Raw genomic sequence first — 21,397 nt, 5'->3', positions numbered from 1 at the left:
CTGGAGAAAGTCTATGTAATATCTGGAGTTTTCACTAAAAAGCAAAGATTAGCCATGTACCTAAAAATAAATGCATATTCAAGTACAATTGGGGCGGAGGCCAGTTGAGGCCTGTACCTAGTGCAGTGCCTTGGGGTCAGTACTGGGGCCGGTATTATTCAATATACTCATCAATGATTTGGACGAGGGAACAGAGTGACTGTCAGCAAGTTTGCTGATGACACCAAGCTGGGAGGAGTGGCTGACACTGGAAGCTGTGCTGCCATCAGAGACCTGGACAGGCTGGAGAGCTGGGCAGGAAAAATTTAATGAAATAGAACAATGGCAAGTGTAGATTCTTGAATCTGGGCAGGAACAGCCCCAGGTTCCAGTGTAAGTTGAGGAATGACGTATTAGAGAGCAGAGTAGGGGAAAGGGACCTGGGGGTCCTGGGGACAGCAGGGTGACCATGAGCCAGCACTGGGCCCTTGTGGCCAGGAAGCCAATGGGACCTCGGGTGGGTTAGAAGGGGGTGGTCAGTAGGTCAGAGAGGTTCTCCTGCCCCTCTGCTCTGCCCTGGGGAGACCACACCTGGAATCTTGTGTCCAGTTGTGGCCCCTCAGTTCCAGCAGGACAGGGAACTGCTGCAGAGAGTCCAGCGCAGGGCAACAAAGATGCTGGAGGGAGTGGAGCATCTCCCGTGTGAGGAAAGGCTGAGGGAGCTGGGGCTCTGGAGCTGGACAAGAGGAGACTCAGGGGTGACTCATTAATGTTTACAGATATCTAAAGGGAGAGTGTCAGGAGGATGGAGCCAGGCTCTTCTCGGTGACAACCAATGGTAGGACAAGGGGTAATGGGTGCAAACTGGAACACAAGAGGTTCCACTTCAATATGAGAAGGAACTTCTTCCTGGTGAGGGTGGCAGAGCCTGGCCCAGGCTGCCCAGGGGGGTTGTGGAGTCTCCTTCTCTGCAGACATTCCAACCCGCCTGGACACCTTCCTGTGTAACCTCATCTGGGTGTTCCTGCTCCATGGGGGGATTGCACTGGATGAGCTTTCCAGGTCCCTTCAACCCCCGACATTCTGGGATTCTGTGATTCTTAAATAAAAATCTTTCAAAATTGAATTGATCTGGAATATAGCTAAGTGTAACAATTTCACACTCAGGCAAGCCAAAACTTTGATTAAAGCAAGCCAGACCTGTGGTTTTTATTTCAATAATCTCTTGCAGAAATTTAATTAAGTGCTACTACATCTGTTAGACTTCTCCCCATTCTGCCTGTGCTACTGAGCAGCAGCAATTACTCTCTCTGCTGAAAACTTACGCACTCAAGAATTCTCACATTTAGGCTTTTTTTCAGACTGATTTTTCACTTCTTCAGCAGAAAGGCTGTAAATCGAACCTGTTGAGCTTCAACGTATTAGGGCATTAACATTTACCCAGAATTGTTGTCTTAATTCACTGGGGAGGAAACTGAGTGGATTCCAGCTCTCCAAAAAACTCATTCTAAAACTTGGTTTCATTTCTCCTCTCAGACAACGGCAGAAGTCAATAAATCAGTTGCTGGTTTTAATATTCCTACTGAAAACAACTGTGTCTAACAACTTAAAGCTTGTAAAACTCTTTTAAATCCTGCTTTAGGAAAACACTCGGGAATTATCTATGAAATTACCTTTATCTGCGCAACAACAGCTCAAAACAAGGGCACTGTATATTTCCTGCCATAAGGAGCTATTGGCTATTTCACTCATTTTTTTCTGAAAGGACGTTTCCTTTGACCTTATCAGGATTTTTTCAATGAAAGCTTTTTTTTTTTTAAATTCTTTTTCCTCATTAGAAAACACCAGCTAAACAAAGAGCAAAACCTTCTCTTTATGTAAAAATAGCCAATGGCAGGGGGGTGGTGAAGGGAATTCAGGATATGGACCAGACAGACAAACAAAAACGAGCCACTGATTAAGTTAAGCACTAAGATATCGGAGCCATGATCCAATTTCCAGGTACCAGGCTCTCCCGCAACAGCCTCTGATGGCACCTCCACGTTCCTGCCGGGCTGACCAGAGCTGCTCTGCTCTGTGCTATGACCATATTTCTGGCTTTAGCATCACCAGCAGTTCGCGGTGATGAATTGCATGCTATTTAATCTAGATTACAGCAATCAAAAGGACACTATGCTTTGGAGACATGAGTTATCACATAAGACTCAGAATATATAATACTTATATGTAAGGGGTTAAAAGCATCTTTACATGTTTTGACATTTCACGGGTAAAACAGGACTCTGAATTCACACCTTGCAAAGCTTTGCAAGGCTCTTTTTTTTCATGGTGTCTTAAAACTTATTGTGGGGCAGTTATTTAAAAGTCCTATGAAAATGTTTCTGTTTTAATGGTTAAACTTCCTGAAGCGCATACAAAAAGTGAGCAGAAGTTTGAGATTTACATTATTCTATTAAATTGCACAAGTATGCAAATTCTTTCACATTCCCTGAAGATTCAGACCCAACAATGACAAAAACTTCCCAAAATCATAATTAGTCTGAAACAGTGCAACAACCTAAGTAAATACCCTGATTATATACGTGTGCCCGTATACATATATTTGTCTTTTCCATACAAATCATTCTTGTTGCAACCTGCCAGTTATACATTCAGAAGTTCACATTCTATAAAAAGGAAATGCAAAACTGCTTTTTAAGGTATAGAGATTGCAGCAAACCCACTTACCAGTGATTCACCCATCAGTGATTTGGAAAGAACATTAGACACAATTTGCAGCTTCCCGTTAAGATGCAAGCAGCAGAGCACGGCACGGAAAGATCCATCGCCCTGGGCCAGCCCCTCTCCCAGCACTGCAACACAAACCAGCAGCTATGAGCTTCACCTCAACACACAGCTACATCAATTATAGCCAGTTTTCCTTCACCTTTAACAGGAAAATCAAGTCTGAAAGCTGGGGTGGATCCATGGCTTCTTGGGAAGACAAGTCTTGGATGGAAAGGAATTATGACTTGCTCTTGTCTAGTGTTAGCTTGTCTCCCATCATCTAAGAAACGCTGTGCATGAGCTCAAAAAAGGTTGTAATGTTTACATGCTAAAAATTAAACATGGGAAGGGTAAATTCAAATATCCGACATAGACACAAAGGGCCTCCTCTTCACAGAAAGGGGGAAAAAAACCCACAGCAACCAACAAGCTCTCAGTAACACAAACACGCTCAGGAAGATCCATTCATGCCCGCAGAAAGCCAGCCCTGGCGTTTCCAAATATAGCTGAACCTCCTCGTGCTCAGCTCCTGCGACTTTAAAAGGGCTTTTATTCACTTACGCTGTAAAGTGCAGGATATAGGAACGATTGTTTGAGGCCAGGAATTTACAGGCTCCGGGTAACAGAAAACTTTCCTAATGCTTTCTAGCGCTGGATCAGGTCGCTGGCCAAACAGACACTGGCATTGACACTTCCAAGAGTGAAAGGATTTATTTCATGATATATGTGCTCCACACAAGCAGAAATAATGCTTAACTATATATATTACTTGTCCAGGAAACAAAACGCCAGAGTGACTAGAAAGCTAGTAAGCTAAGCATTTGAGTCGAAAAGAAGGCTGGACAGTTGTTTGAAATTACAGAATTACAATATATATTACTGTCATTGCAGGCAACATCCACATCTGTGTTTATACTGCTACTCATGCAGACGCAAACAGCTCCTGTTAGTGCCAACGGGAATTTTACATTCACCACAACTTCAGGATTACATTTGGGAATAATAAATCCAAACTTCTCACTCAACAGATGTTCACATCGTTAACAGCAATGGCATGAAAGACTAAAGGAAAATAATAATAGTCCCGCACAACGTTTACATAAAAAGAACCAGACACCTCTTCAAAATGAAATGGTAACTAAATTCTGTTCATAAAGTGCCTCAAAGATTAGTCTGAATTCACCACGCTGATGATACTGACCACACGTCCAAAAATAGAGCTTACTTCCCAAATTAGAAGAAGCAGCGCCAGGAATAGCTTTAACATGTCTGTCAGTGTGCTATTTTAACCTCCTCGATTAGATGTCCAATTATGATCTTTCACGGCATTAACTGCATAGGATTACCAAGCTAAAACATACAGTTGCATATAAAGGTTACAGTGCATTAACCAGCATATTTTGTTAAAGATTCTAAGTTATCATCGTTCCTCGTAACAGCGCAAGCAGCAGCAGCAGGTTTATGGTTTATTTCTGCAGCTATTCCAAAATGTACTTATCATTCCAGTTAAAATAAAACTGTCATAGGAATGCAACATGTCAAGTCTTGTAAAAACACAGAACAGCAGCCTGAAGAAAACTTTGTCTATTATAAAAAATAGTGAGTATCAAGAAGTGTGAGTGTCAGGGAGTCCACACGAAGGTTGTTTCCTCCCAAGGATATTTCAAGCATAAAACTAAGACCTTTTAGGATGCCAAATGCAGATACTCTAAACTATCAGAAGCTGAGCTGCAATTGATAACTGCACATCATAGGGAACCATTCATAAAAATATGATGTGTGTATACAAATACATATATACACATGCCATTTTTATATCCATAAATACGGCATTAGTAGGTTGGAAAACGTCCTCAGATTCAGATCTAGAAAAAATATTTGCAGGACATGAATTAAGGAAATTAACATTAAAGTGTATGCTATTTATTTGTCACGAATATATATTTGAAAGCTGTTTTCTCGACTTAATTTAAAAAAAGCAGAGACCAGTGCTTGTGTTGCAGCCACTTCTATACCCGGCCAGTGAGAGAAGAAAACAGGGAACATGCCGGTTCCTTTGAGATACTGACAAGTGACACACACGCCAGGAAAAGCTTCAGAGATGAATGTCACCCACCACCCCACCACAAACCACCGGCTGCGCATTACACAGCATCCTCCCTCCCACCTCCTTTAACCATCATTCATCTCTCCTTATGTCTCTCTCTCGCTTTTATTCAGAGATAACTGTGAGGTTAGTCAGAATATTACACTCTTGCCATATCTCAACAGTTAAAAGCAGCAGCTCTAAAAGAAAAATCCAGCCTGTTTTAAGAATGGTACTGATTAAGCGATGTTCAGCCTTGGAAAACTTTAATTTTACACCCATAGAAAGCAATTTTACATCTCTTAGTTATGTTCTTGTGGACCTTCCCAAATGGGCTGTGGATCCCACAGTTCCCCACACTATGACTTGAGTATCAATGAAGATAAAAGCAACAGCATCCAAACCCAGAGAGGAACAATTTAAAGGTTATCTTTGCTAGCATAGGAATTTTGGAATAGTGAATCACGGTCTGTGTAACTAAACTGTGCTTTGAGAAAATGTCCTTTAAAATTCAAGAGCAGCTGAGGAGCTACAAACGGAAAGGGGGGGGGATCTACCCGCCTTCTCCTGCCAAATCTAAGTGATAAACTCCGATCCAGTGCCCACCGAACTCAGAGTTCTCAGTGGCTTTTGAATCACTTGCATTATACATGAATAACAGAACATTAGCGGGGATGGTGAATTCCTTTAAAAATACCTCGCAAAACAAGGCAGCGAAACATGAAAGGCTCGACTTCACCGTGACACACGCACATTCAGAAGCTTCAACAAATAGGAATAAATACATCATTTGGATTTTCTCTAAATGCAAACCAAAATATCCACGAGGAAGGAAGAGGGAAAGATCAGGTGTCTGTATCTTCACAAGGTTCCTAACGCCATCAATTCACCCGACATTTGGGTACCAAACTTTCTATCAGCCAAACAGCAGCGCTGCGCCATAGACATGCATTCCAGTTCTGGTACGGAACACTGGTTACAAAACAGTGAGATATCTCAAAAAATAATTAAGCAGAAAAAGTATTATAAAGCAGATATGTCATTTTAACTAGGGAAAAAACCCAACGGTGCCAGCAAACTAAGAAATCTGGGCATCAGTTTTAAAAATTCAGACAACTGACTGCAATTTATAATATTACGTAATAAAACAAAGAAATGAGCATACCATGCCTACAGTCTTCATCTGCTTGCCCATACTTTTTCTGAAAGGTAAAACATGAAAAGTTTAAAAATAGCATCATTCCGGTGAGCACAAACAACTACATGCTTGAGTTACAAGTTCAAGAATCCATTACTTCATCTTTTCCTGGGTGGAACACGTAAAGAACATCAGTCACACGTCAAATATCATATCACTCATTCTTAGAATGCTGACTTTTTCTCAAATGCTCAGCAAATGGACATTTTAAAAGAGAAATATGAAAAGGCAAAGGGATATGTATGTGTATGTGTTTGTAGGTGGCTCACAACACAAGGGAAAAAATACAACTTGGTGCTGCTGGGATTTGCAAGGTACGTAGATTTCACTTTACTCCTTTAGTGAAACAAGAAGGAAAATTTGGATTTATTTGTTTTAGCTTATAAACCTTCAAGGATCTATTTAATCCAAGTCTTCAACAGGAAGGTTTTGATTACAAGCCCCTGAAGGCTTCCTACCATTATTTTCACTATGATGAACACCCGGATAGGTGCCTCACAGGATTTGCATCAGGTCAGAAGTATATTCAATACTTCTAAACATCTATCCGCTTATTGGCCTATGTAAATCATTTTGAGAAGTCAAGTCTGTACTAACACAACTTCCACTAATAATATATATATATTAGTTATTTCAGAACATCTTCCCCTGAGGAGCCATAAGACAGATCACATCTTAATTTAAGAAGTTTCCCAATTGTTTTGCACGCTGAATAGTCCAATTCAGCTCTTTATTTAACGAATGCTTAAAAATGTTCCCTAATCAGATGGGCAAGATTTATCTTAAAGCTGCCCCGCAAGGCCTGAGAACTTGGCCAAACCTTTTCCACTTGGGATGAAACTGTTTCTACCCAATACATGGAGATTTGGGGTGGACAACACCCCTGTAAATCTGTCATAACACTTGTAGAACAGAAAAGTATGGAAAAACGTAGGTTAAGCAAGCAGGTTGTAGGTTTATTCTTAAGCGCTGTAATGTCCTTTCCTGTAAGGAACTGGAGGTCTCTGCTGCTTTAAAGGAAGGACACAAATTTGGCAATAGGATCACCTACAATTCAGCATTTACACACCTTTACAAAGACCCCAGTTTTCACATTCCCGTTAGAAATCTGCCAGAGCCTAAAAGTTACACCTTTCACCACCTGTGTTCTAGTCTAGCAATGGAAAACTAGTACATGAGCAAGTATTAAAAGCCGAATCTTAGGCCTGTGCAAATGGATCTGAATTAGGTGTGAATCAACTACTCGAATCCCAGCATTTCTTCACTTCGCTTTTTGAGTGTTTCGATTTGCAACCTGAATTTCATGCTCTTTAAAGATAAGGTAATTTGGTATGTAACTCAGCATCACTGTACAAATGCAATATCCTAAAACCAGATATTTTGCCTTCCTGGAATATATGTTTTAATTTTGTTTTTTATTATGAAGTATCCTTTCCATTCTTTTCGAGAACTGTGATGCAGACCCAATTCAGACCCCAATCCTGACAAATAAACAGATGATGGAAAACTACAAGACAGAAGCCTCATATACGCTTTAGCAAGAGGGATTCTGTAGCAAACCAACACGCCAAGCACAGGAAACACTCCGAATTTGACTTCCATCTTGCCACTATGGGGTATTTGATCGCTCTTCCCAGTCCACTAGATACTATTAAAGAGTGACACTCACAAGTTGTAAAAAGGAAGCAATTCTATACAGAAGAGTCTCGATTTTGATGCGGTCGACCTGCGCCTGGCAAGGCTCCGGGAGGTGAGCGGGGGGGCAGTGGCTGAGGGCGAGCAGAGCGTCTGTGCAATGCTTCACCGCCACTTCATAATCCTGCCGCTTAAGGGATTCACATGCTTGTTCACATGCCTTCTCTGGTCTTCTGTCTGCCATGACTCAGGGACAGAAATCCTAGAGCGGGGGGCAGAGGGGATGATAAAACGTCGGTTAGCTGGGTGATGGCACTGACCACTTGCCAACCAACTTCCAGTCCCGTCTCGAGGTGGCGTCTCGCATCCCCTTCGCATTTCACTAACTAACCTCTTCCCAGCCTTTTCTCCATCGCTCCCAGCTCTTGGTTTTGGTTCTAATTCAAAAAAGGTATTTAAGCCCGTGAGTGATTTTAAGAACATAAGCAGTGGTTTCAAGTGTTCAAGTCAGCCCGGTGCTGCACAGAGGCTGGTGGGTCTTCACTGGCAACACCATCTTTGCTTTGAAAGTAACGCAACTCATCAGCTGCTCTTTCCTCCAGCTGTTTATTCCAAGACACCTTTGTCTTCAAAGCACTTCTCACCTACTCTCAGGGAAAGGAGCCCCTGGCTGGGCTGGGAAAAGCACAATGGGGATGGCCAAGCATGAATGAGAAAGGAGAGGAGATCAACAGGAAACCGCTTGTCTCTCCCTTCAGCCGGTTCATTTCCATTGATGTCTGAGCCGGTTCATTTCCATTGATGTCTGAGCAAGTCTACATACCCACACCAACACCTTTGTGCAGGACTTCTTGGATAATTGCTAAGTAAATATTGTTTGGGGAGGAAAACTTGAAACAGTCATGATAAAAAATCTGTATACAAGACAAGACATCATTATTTGCCAATAAACTGAGACAAATGGTTGTCCAGGATCTAAACCACCAGCAGAAAAGCAAAGCACTGCTGTAATCCCTGGCTACATTCTCCCGTCCTTGACATAATATTTAAACATGACAGACATCCCTAGAGACATTGTAACTTCAAAGCTGACTCGACAAATATGTGTTCTGATAACTGAAAGGGGAAAAAATGGAGCCCTCATTTTCATTTTTAGCAAGCAGCAGACTATCAATATTTGTGATGATATATCAGCTACTGTGATTGTCTAAAATAACTATCTCTAGCCCACTTTAAATGGTCACTGCCAGAAACTTCCTTTACGTCTTATGTTTGTAGGTTTTTAACCAATCTAAAACAAAATAACTTCAAGAAGTCAACCTGAGGGTCAAATAAATGCATTTTTCTTATAAGAAAACTAATTCACTATTGCACTTTTCTCATTAACACATCTAAGCCGACATGCAGTGGAACTGTAAACAAGATGTTTCATATATTATGTGACAGAGTGTTCCACGTGTTCCCTGCCACTCTTAAAATTTTATTTGCTGTACCCATATAGAAACACTAAAAGGAACATTGATTTTTCAAGACAATTTTGACTTAAACCATCTTCCCTTTTCCAACATCTATATACAAATTTCTTACGTACAACAATGTATCTTCCCAAGGATGAAAGAAGACAAGCACCAATATCCTGCGGTTATCCTCATCCAAATCTGTGACATGTGCTTCTGTCTTAATAACGACCTTGCAAAATATTCTCATTCGGGCAGATATTTATTTTTCTGCTAAAAGTAAATGCCCGTTTTCAGTCAGAATAGGAACAGGCATTTCCATACGTGAGTCAATTCATTCATGGAGTAATTCTATTAACATTAAAGACACTCAGCTGGATCACTTAAACAAGCACATATTTCCAATTATAGAAATGTTAGGTATTCTTAGGCTGTTTATGCAAGGATCCTTTGTAGACAGAACTAAAAATTAAATTGATTTCCATTTTACTAACATTTTAGGCCACTGTGAGTTTCACAAATCTGGGATTTGCTTCAGTAGCAACACAATAGTTAATTGATGTTTTTCTCATGTACGTTCTGTTTTCCTCCTCGGGGACTGCAAAGAGAGGATTTCATGAACCCTGCTGTACTTTTGATTTCCTCACTTCCTGGCTGACATACAACCAAAATTCCTGTGACCAAAAGCCTGAGCAGAGCTTCTGTGTGTTTATTCCCCAAGAACTGTTTGTACCCAGACCCCATCCGAACCGACCCCACCAGAGCTGACAGGCATTGAAAAGCTACGCTACCCAGCCCTTCTCCTCCAACACAGCATCATGCGAAAGAAAACAACTTTATTTATCTGTTGTCTTAGGCTGGCTGGTTTACTAAATATTAAACTAGTCTGAGAGAAGCCGGGTTTTAATAAACCAGCGTCCTACTCTCCTGCAAAGGCCACACAAATTCTTTGGTCAACTGGACGCAACAGACCCTAAGCAAAAACCTCTGGATTAAGTTAAGCGGAGCCCAGAGAAGTCAGGACCAGGCTGTTCGGATAACTGGCTAAACTGAGTCACGCTATCAGTATTTCAGAGTGTAATTAAAAAAAACAACACTGAAGTCACAGTGCATGGAACACAGTGCTAGATAAGGAGCCGCTGCGGTGTAATTTGTTTTTTAAAAACATAACTATTCAGAACAAAGAAAACCCACACATGGACAATATATGGAAAATAATACACTAAGGCTCTCAGATTTCATTTCAACTCCATTTATGTCTGTACATGTAGTCACAAACATGCACATTTACTGGGTATTGCACCATCTCCTCCAGACTCCAACCCGGGTGCTCTGACTGTTCTTGGAGACACTCGGCTCTTCAAAAACCTACATGCCTAGTTTAAGTGCCCTGAGCTGCGCCTAAACTAGCAACTGAGACTAGATTACGTGAATGTGAACTACAGCCATGCTTTCTTAAATCCGAGTCTAACCTACCCGTCTTTAAAATTATTACAGTTAATATTCTGAGAGCCAAGAATGGAGGTGCTTGTCCAAATCTGAGTTTGATAAATGTTTATTTTCAAAAATTTCAAACTGTAACTTCTACATTAACTCCAAGAGTAGAAATGATTACAGATTAGAATTGTAAGGTAAGTGTCACAAGGTCTGTGCTATATTCCCAATTCTCCTTCCAAAACTGAGCAAATTACTGACGCACTTCACTTTTTCTGTCTGTAAAACTGAGATTAACATACTAGGCATGTAACAGCACAAATGTCAGGATTATTCATTCTCTCAAAATGGCCTGGAGAACTGCGTGCCAGAAGAGCTCTACATGCAAATGCAAGTAACAATTTATTCTAATAGTAAAGTTTAATACATCCTCAACATTTTGAGACAACATTAAACAGGCATATTCCTCACTAGCTAACATAACATCTAGGTGGGACCTAACTTGGAAATACAGGCACAATGTTTTACATGAATTAGTTATCAGCGGTCAATCCAAAGCATTTCTTAGCTTTGGCTCAGCTCACAGCAGCCGCGCTGCCTACAGAAAGGCTCCTGATTTATGTACTCAGGTAAAATATTGAAATGCAGCAGCAGTGAATTCCAGCTGATCCGACAACAAGCGTCACGTTGACTGGAGCACAGACACAGCTCCTCCTCACTGGCCCATCCAGAAACCCATCCCCACTGTTACACTTCATACCTCCAAAAAACTCCTGACTTTAAGTAGAACTTATCTCCCATTACTTTAAAGGCCAAGTCGTGCTCAGCTTAGTTTCCATCTAAAAGATCGGTTTAGTTCCAACCGGTGTAACTTAAACCTTGGCAGTTTTTTCAGTGAACTGCGAGGGGTTTTTGCTTTTTCTCTCCTAAAACGAAATGATTTTCAGGCTCAATATTGCTAATAAGTATCTCGCCTTCTTTCCAAAGGGTTTTTGTAAACAAGCAAATCTAATCTCCAAATAAAACTGCCCATTTCCCCTGCAGAACCGCAGAGGGCCGGGCCCGCCAAAGGGACGGCTTGAGGAGGCCGAGCCATAAACAACGGCATCTCCACAACCATTTATTTTCAAGTAAACACCATGTCTGCTTGCTTCACAGCTCACCCAAGTATTTTATGGAACCAAAGGGTCCATACATGAAGATAATTGTAAGTTAAAGCATGTGACTGTTCCTAAAAAATTTCAGACAGATGCTTTTTCAATTGACTGTAGAGCATCTAGCCAGATAACTCTCGCCGTACTTCATAAACAAACAGATTAGAGGGCACAACGCTGTTCCTATTAATGTTATTGGCAAAATTCCCAATGTCTGCCAAGACAGAAGGATCAGCTCCAAGGTCCCGCATGCCAAGCTGACAAACAGTAGACAAGTCAGTAAATATTTGCATATTTTAACTAGACATTAACATCTCTTGTAAAGATTTATGCTAAAGCAATGATGTTCAACTTGCAGTCCAGAGACGGGCAGGAATTTACTGTCAATTGAATTGACTTCAAGAGCCACATCCCGGGATTCGCAAACTGGAGCAAACAAATGAGACGCAAGAAGAGCTTGGCCAGAGCAAATTCGAGATGCAAGGAAAGATCTACCAGATTTAGCTTTGAGGCTGCTTGCTCTGCCCTTCCCCAGTAACTTTGAACTTCAAGTCAATTTTAAGTGAACTTCACAGAAGTCTAAAGGGTCCCAAAGACGCTGCAAGTTCTATGAAAAATGTGTAATGAGACAGACAGAGACCCAGGTTTTTAAGCCCACCCAAGGAAAGGAGAGGTTATAATTCAGCCTCTTATTGATACCAAGAGGTCAGTTACCATCAATCACTGCCGTGTGCTCCCATTTACCCAGCAAGAGAGAAAGCACTGTACCAAAACATCACTCATCTCTAAAAGAACAATCTTAGTTCGTTTTCTTGCCCATAATAATAAAAGCGATAAAGAGCAATTGTTAGCTTAACTGCTCAAGGATCCATCAAGTAGTTTCCAGGTTTCACTAAAGCAGCTCCCAAAATTTTCAGACTACAGTTCACATTGCAAAGCGTTCCTGGTCCAGATGAGATTAAAGCCATTCACATGTGAAGGCCTCAAACATGTTGCTTCCATCATGCAGAAGAGTAATATTTGGGACATGAGAAAATTGGTACAGACACAACACAGCTGCGCAAAATACAGAAGCCACTTACAGACACACACAGAATAAAATGCACTTTCCTAGTGTCATGACGTATACATTATAAATAATCCCACACTCAGAAATCATTTAATAGAATGAGAGTAGATAATGACAGTGCACTACACCAATGTGAAAGACTGAATAGAACGGAGAGAAAAAGGATGGCACGTTTTTAATGCGCAGGTGCAGAAAAGAAGAATATAAAAGGTGCTTTTGCTTTTTTTATTTTAAGAAAAATACAATAGCATAGAACTTCTGCACTCCTTCATTGCTGTTTTGGTTGAAGTCAGTAATATTAGTTGTATGCAGTACTCAGCAATGTACTGCACACCTTACAGAACAAACACGAGAGTCTCCACCCTTGAGAGAGGACAATCTAATCAGTTTTCTGAAATAACTGAATTACTCTGGTTAATGTTATACAACTCCAGGCAAAATGACCCTACTTTAAATTCCAAAAATTATGTTAAATCTGAAATGGAGCATACAGAATAAGGAAAGCTCATTTCAAGGTTTTATTATATAGCATAATAGCAGCAAGAGCTTCTGCTACATGGCATCTAAGGAACACAATATGCTGGATTTTGGGACAGGAAAAGAAAAGAAATTAAGAGGTTCACGATGCCCCCTACCACTAAATACTCTGATTATCCTCACACATTGAAAACCAAAGAGAGCACCATAAATTAGGAGGACAAGTCATCTCTGGCCACATAAATGGAGCCTTGAGTCTGATCCTGTAAATTTAATGTATAGAATAAACACACGCATATTTACTGAAAAATGAAGATGTGCCTGTGGGTGGTTTAACGTTCACATAACAACAGAAACAAAACTAAAGCAGCAATTGAGATGAAGAGCAAACGTTTTCCACATCTGCAGCCTCTGTGTTCTTTGAATCACTTTACATACATCGCAGATAGTAACGAGTTAGATTTTACTGCATGCCAGTTGCGACTTCAGTACAGACCTTTTACTAAGTGATTATTAACACGTTATTACCTTGGCTAATCTCTTTTGTTTTCATTTTGGAAGCAGCAGCAGAAAGGACCATCTATACAGGCAGTGGCAGCGCCATTTCCCCATGGACAACCTGGGCGTCTTTGGCTCAGAATATGAAACAACTCATGGCCTCAGCACTTGTAACCACCTCATCCACCACATAAGTACCCCTAATATCTTCATGTCCCACCTTTAAAAAACCCGTTTTGCACACAGCTGCCTGAGAACACCACCGATCTCGATGAAAACAAGTCAAATACATGGCAACTCAAAGCACAACATCTACCCAGCGTGTGCTCGCGTTGTCTCAAAGCCACGACTGACAAATACAAGACTCCTACTTACATAAAGCAAATACATACGGATGGTGCGTTCATTAAAATGACAGTACAAATATTAGGTTGTAAAGTTCAATACTCAAATAATGACAAAAGTACCTGTGGCTGTATTAGTCCCATCCCACGTTTCCCAAGGGCAGAGCCAACACCGCTCGCTTAACGAACATGGAGTTAAACTCTCCAGCACAGGGCCCAAGGCTTTAATTACTGCATGCAAATCCAGCTCTCAAGACTGCGTTATAATGTTGTCACTAACTTCTCAATAATGCTTACAAATGCTGTGAACCAGCACTTCACAAGCATTAAGAAAATATCTTTATCCTTCTGACATTATTCCCCTTTTACAAAGAACTAAGGCAATAAAACACATTAAAGCCAAAAGTTTCTGTAAACTTCTTATGTTCAGGCTGAGACAACGAAATTCTTTTCCCCATTATGCTCTGCCCTGTGCAGCCCTTTAGATGATCAAAGCAGAGTGACGTACGAGTATTCAGTATTTCTCCACATCACAACATGGGAGTGTTCGTTACAAACCCAGAAAATGAAGCGCAGCAAAGACGAGGCTTAAGTATCATTTGCCTCTTTCTTTTTTCTTTGCGCTATCCCCTACTCTACTTCTTAAACACTTTCTAATTTATGCAAATAGTGAAACTGTATTCCAACAAACAACTGTATTAGCATTATAAAATAAATTATATATGTATCCACACAGCAGAGCCTCCCTTCTATTTCTTTCTAACACTGTTTTCCAATCTCAATCGCCTTGGTCAGCCATCTACACATTTATTCTATATATAGGACATAAGATTTCCTTTTCCTACTTTATTGTGAACCTAAGAATAGGTTTTTTGCCCAATTTCCAGCAAAGCCTGAACTGTGGTGGCAGATTGTGACTCCCCCTCCACTGCAGCCCAAGAACCAGCCTGGGACACACACCGACCATGGGAAACTTCAACCCGAATAATTAAAATCTGGCAAGTAATAACCAACTGAAATGAGGAGTATGTCATAGTAACCACCGGGTAACATAATAATAGGTGGTGCTTCTGCCCCACCTAAAGTTCTTTTGGCTCTTTCATAGAAAACCTTCATGTCAACAATCTTTCATAATAACTGGTTAACAGCAGCAGTTTGTATTTCAAGTACCTATTTGTTCTTACTGCTGTTCGAGAGGAGAGTTTCTCACACTTACCCAAGATGAGGGCATTTTAATTGAAATATTGCCCCATGGCTACTGTTTTATACCCAGAACAACATCACCGATTACTTACTTGGAAAAAAAAAAATGCATTAGAAAAGTAATCTAATCTTTTCTTCTCTTAATGAAATTTGCCAGAGGAAAACAAAGGGAAAGATCAGCCCGACAGGCCCAGTCGGCTCTCCATGGAGCGGCACTGACCTGCGAGTCCCAAACTCAAACATGGTTTCCAGAAGAACACAATATTCCTATTCTAAAAGCTATTTTAAACATCATAATCCACAACTTTGAAAGCTGTCCTGTTGCAGAACCTTTCTGTTAAGCGCTTGAATAACATGAGTCTGTCTGCACATTTCACAATATAATGTTTAGTAATAATTTTGACTAAAAAAAAGTGAACACCATTAATCTTAAGGACTTCCACTGTCATGCAATTACCAAAATTTTTCTTCACTGAGTCATAAGATATTGCCAAAAGTCTTTTTTTGAGAAATGTCTGCTTTATCATCCATAGGTACATCTGTGTATATGTGACTAAATATCCGTCACTTCATTTTCAAAATGCTCAGCAAGTACAAAACGGTGCTCCCAAGGAATGCAAAGGGGAGTCAAAGAGGATTCCCAAGCATCATTTCAACACAAAACAAACAGCAGGATATTTATAAATGTATTTCAGAAGTTTAAATGCAAAAACATATGTCACAGAGTTTTGCACAATGCTCATTGAAGCTGCTTCTCGTTTGCCTTCGGAGAGCACTTGACCACAGTTCATTTGCCAAAGTTTACCGATCTAATCAGTGTCTCGTGCTCAATTCGCAGCCTCCTCTAACACAGCCACATTTGGATTTCAGCAAGAAGAATGGTTTTTAAATTAGGAGATTATTTATCACGACATATCGCCTTTTGGAAAACCTCACGCAAACTGTTTTTCCTCCCCAGCAGTTAAGCAGCTCCAAAGCTCAGTGGTTCAATCCACATTTCCTCTTGTTAACGGGATTATTGCAGCGATGCTGGAAACCATCTTCCCTCAAATGCCAAACTGTCCTTCTCATCCCAGACCTTTCTCCACTCCGGCGCTGCAAACAGCACAGCCCCATGGCCAGAGATCCACTGAAGAACAGGCTTTGATCACCAGCACAAATGCAGACACTACAGGTAAATACCACGACTTTCCACTTGTACAGAACAAGAAAAAAAGCCCAGGTTCATTTTCTGTTTAAAATGCAAAATATTCATCACTCTCAATCCATTCAAGAGGCAAAGTCAAAAATCTTCATGCTGAATATCAGTTGTATTGCACAGTTCCAGTGCATAGTTCAGAAACAAGCCAGAAAGTTATGACACAAAACAGGAGAATTTTCTTTCAATGTTCCTCAGTCTTCACTGCAGCATTATAATGAACTTAAATTTATTACAGAAGTGAATAATACTGTGACGGAGTTTTTGTTATGCATTTATACAGTGCTTAGCACAAAAGGGTCCTACCATAAGATTTAATAACACAATCATGCCACCCACAGATCCTCCAAACACATCCTTCCCAAAACCATTCCTATTATGTAACCGTATATGATATTTTTGTGTGCTGTTTCGAAAGTTCAAAGCAATAACTAACCTCCACCACTAAAAAATGCTATCTTTATTGTAAATAACCTTTGAAATTCATTTGTTACGAGACTGTGCGTCAAATAGGTTGGCATAATATAGCTAAGTCTGGTTTGGAAAGGTGTTTTCTAACTCTGTATTTTAATGAAGTTAAGCTTTCTGCACCTGGATGATGCTTTTTAACATCCCTGTTTGCTCTCCTCCAATGCAGAAACATGTTACTACTAACAGGGTCAATTTTTAGACCTCTCCAGAGAACAGAATATGGATTTGTAAGTTCTCCTTGCCCAGCAAACCCTATGGGCAATACCCAAAATAAAACACAGGGTTCCCAATGGCATTCACCCCGCTCATTCCTTTTGAAATGATCATTAGAGATTCAGTCACGTATCTGAAACCTCACTCAAAGAACAGACATCAGCAGGAATGAGTAACGATCCTGCTGTGGTTAATGGCATCATTCTCACAAAACTTCGGAAGAAAAAAGAGCGGCGTGCAAGTCCGGCCAAACAAACACAACCACAACCACAGCCAAGTCCTATCGGTCAGTTCCAACGACCAAATAAACGTCGGCCACCATTCCAAACGTGTGAGTGTCTTGAGATACGGCCAGAGAACAGTTACCTCAAAGCCATTAGCACAACAGCTATAATCAAAACCATCACTTCAATAAAAACACCCACAGCATTTGGGTACAACCCGGCGTGAGAAGTGAGAAGATATATAAGGAATAAGTATTATTTTATACGCTGCCAAAACCACCGTGCTTTTCAATTGCGGCATTCTCCATTTATTATGTCCACACAGATTTGCTACTTTCTTGGTTTGTTGAATCATTAAATATTTTCCAGCAAATTAACTACTCACGCCACATTATTAGCAACCGAGATTCTCAAAACCAGCTCTTGTTGTCTGACATATTTCCCTTTCGCCATGGGGTCAGAAGGGCTCTGAAAGACCTTCTCAGCACATTGAAGCAGCATAATTTTTAGCGTTTTGATGAATGCAGTATTTTTGCTATATGTAACTATTAAAAACCACCACCTCTGTGAAATTCAGACTGGAAAACCAGCTCAGACGAGTCCACGCGCTGCTCATATTTCTACCCTTCGCTTCCTGCCACTCCAACAATCGAAATTTCGTACCTAACGTAAATCTACTCATCTTTTTCTCCCAATGTTTAGTCATTACAGCTCCAAGAACCATGAGCTTTCCTACTACCTACGAACAGGAGAGATCACGACATGTATTTCCCCAGACCACACATAAGGCAAAGTTTAACAACACCCACCTCGGTCACATCGTTCTTCATGCGAGTGGTACTTCCTGAGACCAAGAGAAACAAATCACATCACGGTTTAGAGTAAGATCTCCAAAACATCTCTTTGCATAAAATAACTTACAAAAACTCTTGCTGACGACTCAGAAAAGCTCCTGCTCCTCAAAAAAGCTCTATAGTCTGGTGGTGTTAATGCTAAATTACCTTCTTGCTGAAGTACAAGGCTTCCAGCATCTGATGAAGACTCCATGCCACTGAGAAAATGTGGTAGTATGTACATTCAGAAGCAGGATGGAGCGATAGCAACCACTCAAACTTTTTAGTCACGAAATGGCACCTCTCAGTGTAGTAAAGTTACATTTAAGGAGGAAAAGGATTGAAACCCACAACTTCTTATCTGGCTTTCCTGTCCTAAGTCTGCAACTTGGCGTTTCGGAGGACTCTAAGAAAACACTGGATAAATAACAAGTGCATTTCTATTAAATTTATTATAATGAATTTGCATATAAAATTGTAGAGAAATGTTTGTATTTTATGTTATAGCCACAGTAAGTATCCTTTCCCCTCAACTAGCGGTGCAATGGAAATGCCACCAAAAAACTAATTCTCACCCTTGGCTAATTGCAACCTCCCTCCTTAAATCCCTAAGCACTTCTTGTCCTACAGTGATACTCACTTTGCTGTGTTTCTCAGAAATGAGTGATTGTTTCTGCTTGAAGCCTCATGTTGTAAACAGTTATGTGAAGAGAAGATGAAAGCTCAGTAAGCAAGACAGGTTTGGAATAAGGAACCTGAGTTACATATCAATAGCCCCATAATGAAATCCCCACAAGCTGGCTGGTTCTGTGGAACCGTCTGACCTTGCAGACTCCTAATTTCACTATCTATAAAGTTCAGTTATTTTCTTCCTCCTCCCAAAATAAATACAAGTGTTTGTTTTCCCAGTCAAAACCTCCAGAAGACCAAGCATTCCTTCAGCTTTTTTATTCTATACCAATGCTGTGTGCAAAGTTCTGAAACAGCAGCCTGTCTTTCAATACTCTCTTTTCTTCCTTGCTGGGAGAAGAATGACAATCACACAAGTCTACCAAAGGGACTAAGAAATCAAACATACAAGTATGACGCCTTTAAATGTGTCATTGATATACATAAACACAAGTGCTGACTGCTGCCAAAAGCCACAGAAGAAATAGCAGGACAAACAAGAACAAAAAAAAGAAGGTCTTGTTTGTTCTGATAATCTAACCCATAGTACTTCCACTTAAAGAGGAAAAATACGTATATCACGCAGTGATAACAGGATCTTGCCTCAGGACCTCCACAAAAGAAGTGAGAAATTATTAAACATCAATGATAGGTGAGTAAGAGGGGAGACCAGGAAAACCAAATTTGCTAGAGCAGAATTACACCATCCTTCCTCCTCCCTCTCCCACGGCTTTCCCTCATTCTCCAGTGTGTATACAGCATTTAAATGATTACAAAAGACGGGTCTAATTTAGATTTCACTCCTGCTACCAGACCTATAGGTACCACCGACCTCAGGAGGGAATGCCAGCGAGGTGAAACAGTCAAGGGCTTTCAACTAATAAGTTGAATCGCTCCAGCAATTGCTTCTGCCATTACTAAAATGAAAACAGCGAGAATAAAGTGCAGTAACAAATGGAAGATGGGAGTAAACAACAAATAAAACTAAAAAAGCACACTGGAAGTCAGAAAGAATCTCCAGCTATCATTGCAAAGGGGATGTTAGTAACAAAAATAATTGCCAATGTTGGAGAAAATATTTCATCAGACTAGTAAATTAACAGTTGGAAAACATTAGTAATAATACTGCCCAGCTCTTACACAGCCTCTTTCATCCATAGGCGTCAAGACTCTTCACAAGTTGGAAAGATTCACTATTGCACTTTTAAATTCCTTCAAAAGGAAGCGTAACCGGGTAAAGTGATTTGCATCCGGCTTCCAGGTCTCTCAAGCATCAGGCCTGTGCCATTTCCACTTGGAAATATTACCCAGTCCAGCTTTCTAGACACTGTCACTTACATTTTCCAGGATGGGAATTTCCCCATGAATCTAACCTTTGAGCAGAAGTTCACCTCAAATTACAGCCCTTCTCCTGCACCCACATCTACTAACATAGACCCCAAAGCCCAGGAGCAACTCCTCTGAAATCAATGAGACTTCACAAAGGAAAAGGATCCTCCATGACAGACCAAGAAGCAGAACTGGGACAAATGACAAATGAAGGTGCTGCTTCCACATCTCCCTTTGCCTTTTAGTCTGCTGGGGAGAAACAAAAACACTTCCCATGAAAACCCAAACAAACAAACCCACACCACCAGCTTTTACAATCCTTCAAGTCCTAGAGCCAGCACTTTCATGAGCTTCTTTCATAGAAAAGTTCCTCTGGCTCGCTTAAAAAGGCAAATACGCTGTACATTCCATGAGTCAAAAAATTCACAGGGGTGAGGAGCGATAATAGAAATGAGATTGCAGCTGGGGGGGGGGAGGGAAAGTAATTTCTGCTTTCCTAACGAATTACAGAGAACTCAATTTTATCAGTAATAACACATAAAATGTCCCTTCACTTACCAATGAAGAAAAACTGCTCTGCTAATTAAAGTTCAACAAAAAAAGCTTAACTCGGCTTTCACCGCTCGCAATTTATACACTGTAAAAGCTGAGCCTACTAAAGTCTGATTCATCTCAGGGTGAATCCCCCGGTTTGCATCCGAGGAGGGGGAGGGAGCGTCGTGGTCACTTGTACCCTCTCCCTTCATCTAAATTTCGAGGCAGGGTCAGAATGAGCTCTTCCCTCCATTGGACCCACCGGGGCCCCCGCCTGTCCCAACCCAACCAGCTTCGCAGTTTAAAAACCCCAGAGCTCTCGTTCGCAACCTGCGATGACTCAAAAGGATGGAAACAATGGCATTTCAAACACGTTATTTTAAGACCTCCTCGTTCTACTAATCAGTATTGGAAAATAATGCAAACTTGACAAAAATCCTTGAACTTGTTTTTTTCATTTTTACAAAGGAATGTGTCTTTTCTTAAAATAAATGAGGAGCAGGGGGGGGATATTTTATCCTTTGCCTTGCTTCAATTACACTATTTATTAAGGATAACATTAGAAGACCCCAACAATTCAAACCATCCCAACAAGACTAGTCCTGATGCACTCAATAACAATTTTT

At 40.7% G+C, this 21,397-nt stretch overlaps 1 protein-coding gene across 4 annotated transcripts in view; it reads right to left on the bottom strand.

Moving 5' to 3' along the window:
* Positions 1-21,397, bottom strand: part of HELZ (helicase with zinc finger) — a 73,132-nt gene that overhangs the window by 50,199 nt on the left and 1,536 nt on the right. For 3 of the 4 annotated variants that reach the window (XM_080356350.1, XM_080356351.1, XM_080356352.1), the window contains exons 2-4: positions 7,699-7,926; positions 5,997-6,033; positions 2,707-2,831 (exon numbers count right to left, since the gene is read on the bottom strand). In XM_080356350.1, the coding sequence (XP_080212476.1) occupies positions 2,707-2,831; positions 5,997-6,033; positions 7,699-7,908 (372 nt within the window). In that variant the 5' untranslated portion in view covers positions 7,909-7,926. The remainder of the gene's footprint in view (positions 1-2,706; positions 2,832-5,996; positions 6,034-7,698; positions 7,927-21,397) is intronic. The other variant, XM_080356353.1, reaches the window with a different exon arrangement.

The sequence above is a fragment of the Nesoenas mayeri genome (genome assembly GCF_963082525.1).
Source record: "Nesoenas mayeri genome assembly, chromosome: 19".
Lineage (NCBI taxonomy): Eukaryota > Metazoa > Chordata > Aves > Columbiformes > Columbidae > Nesoenas > Nesoenas mayeri.
The sequence above is the reverse complement of the archived record's forward strand: the minus strand, read 5'-3'. Positions and strand labels throughout refer to the sequence as shown.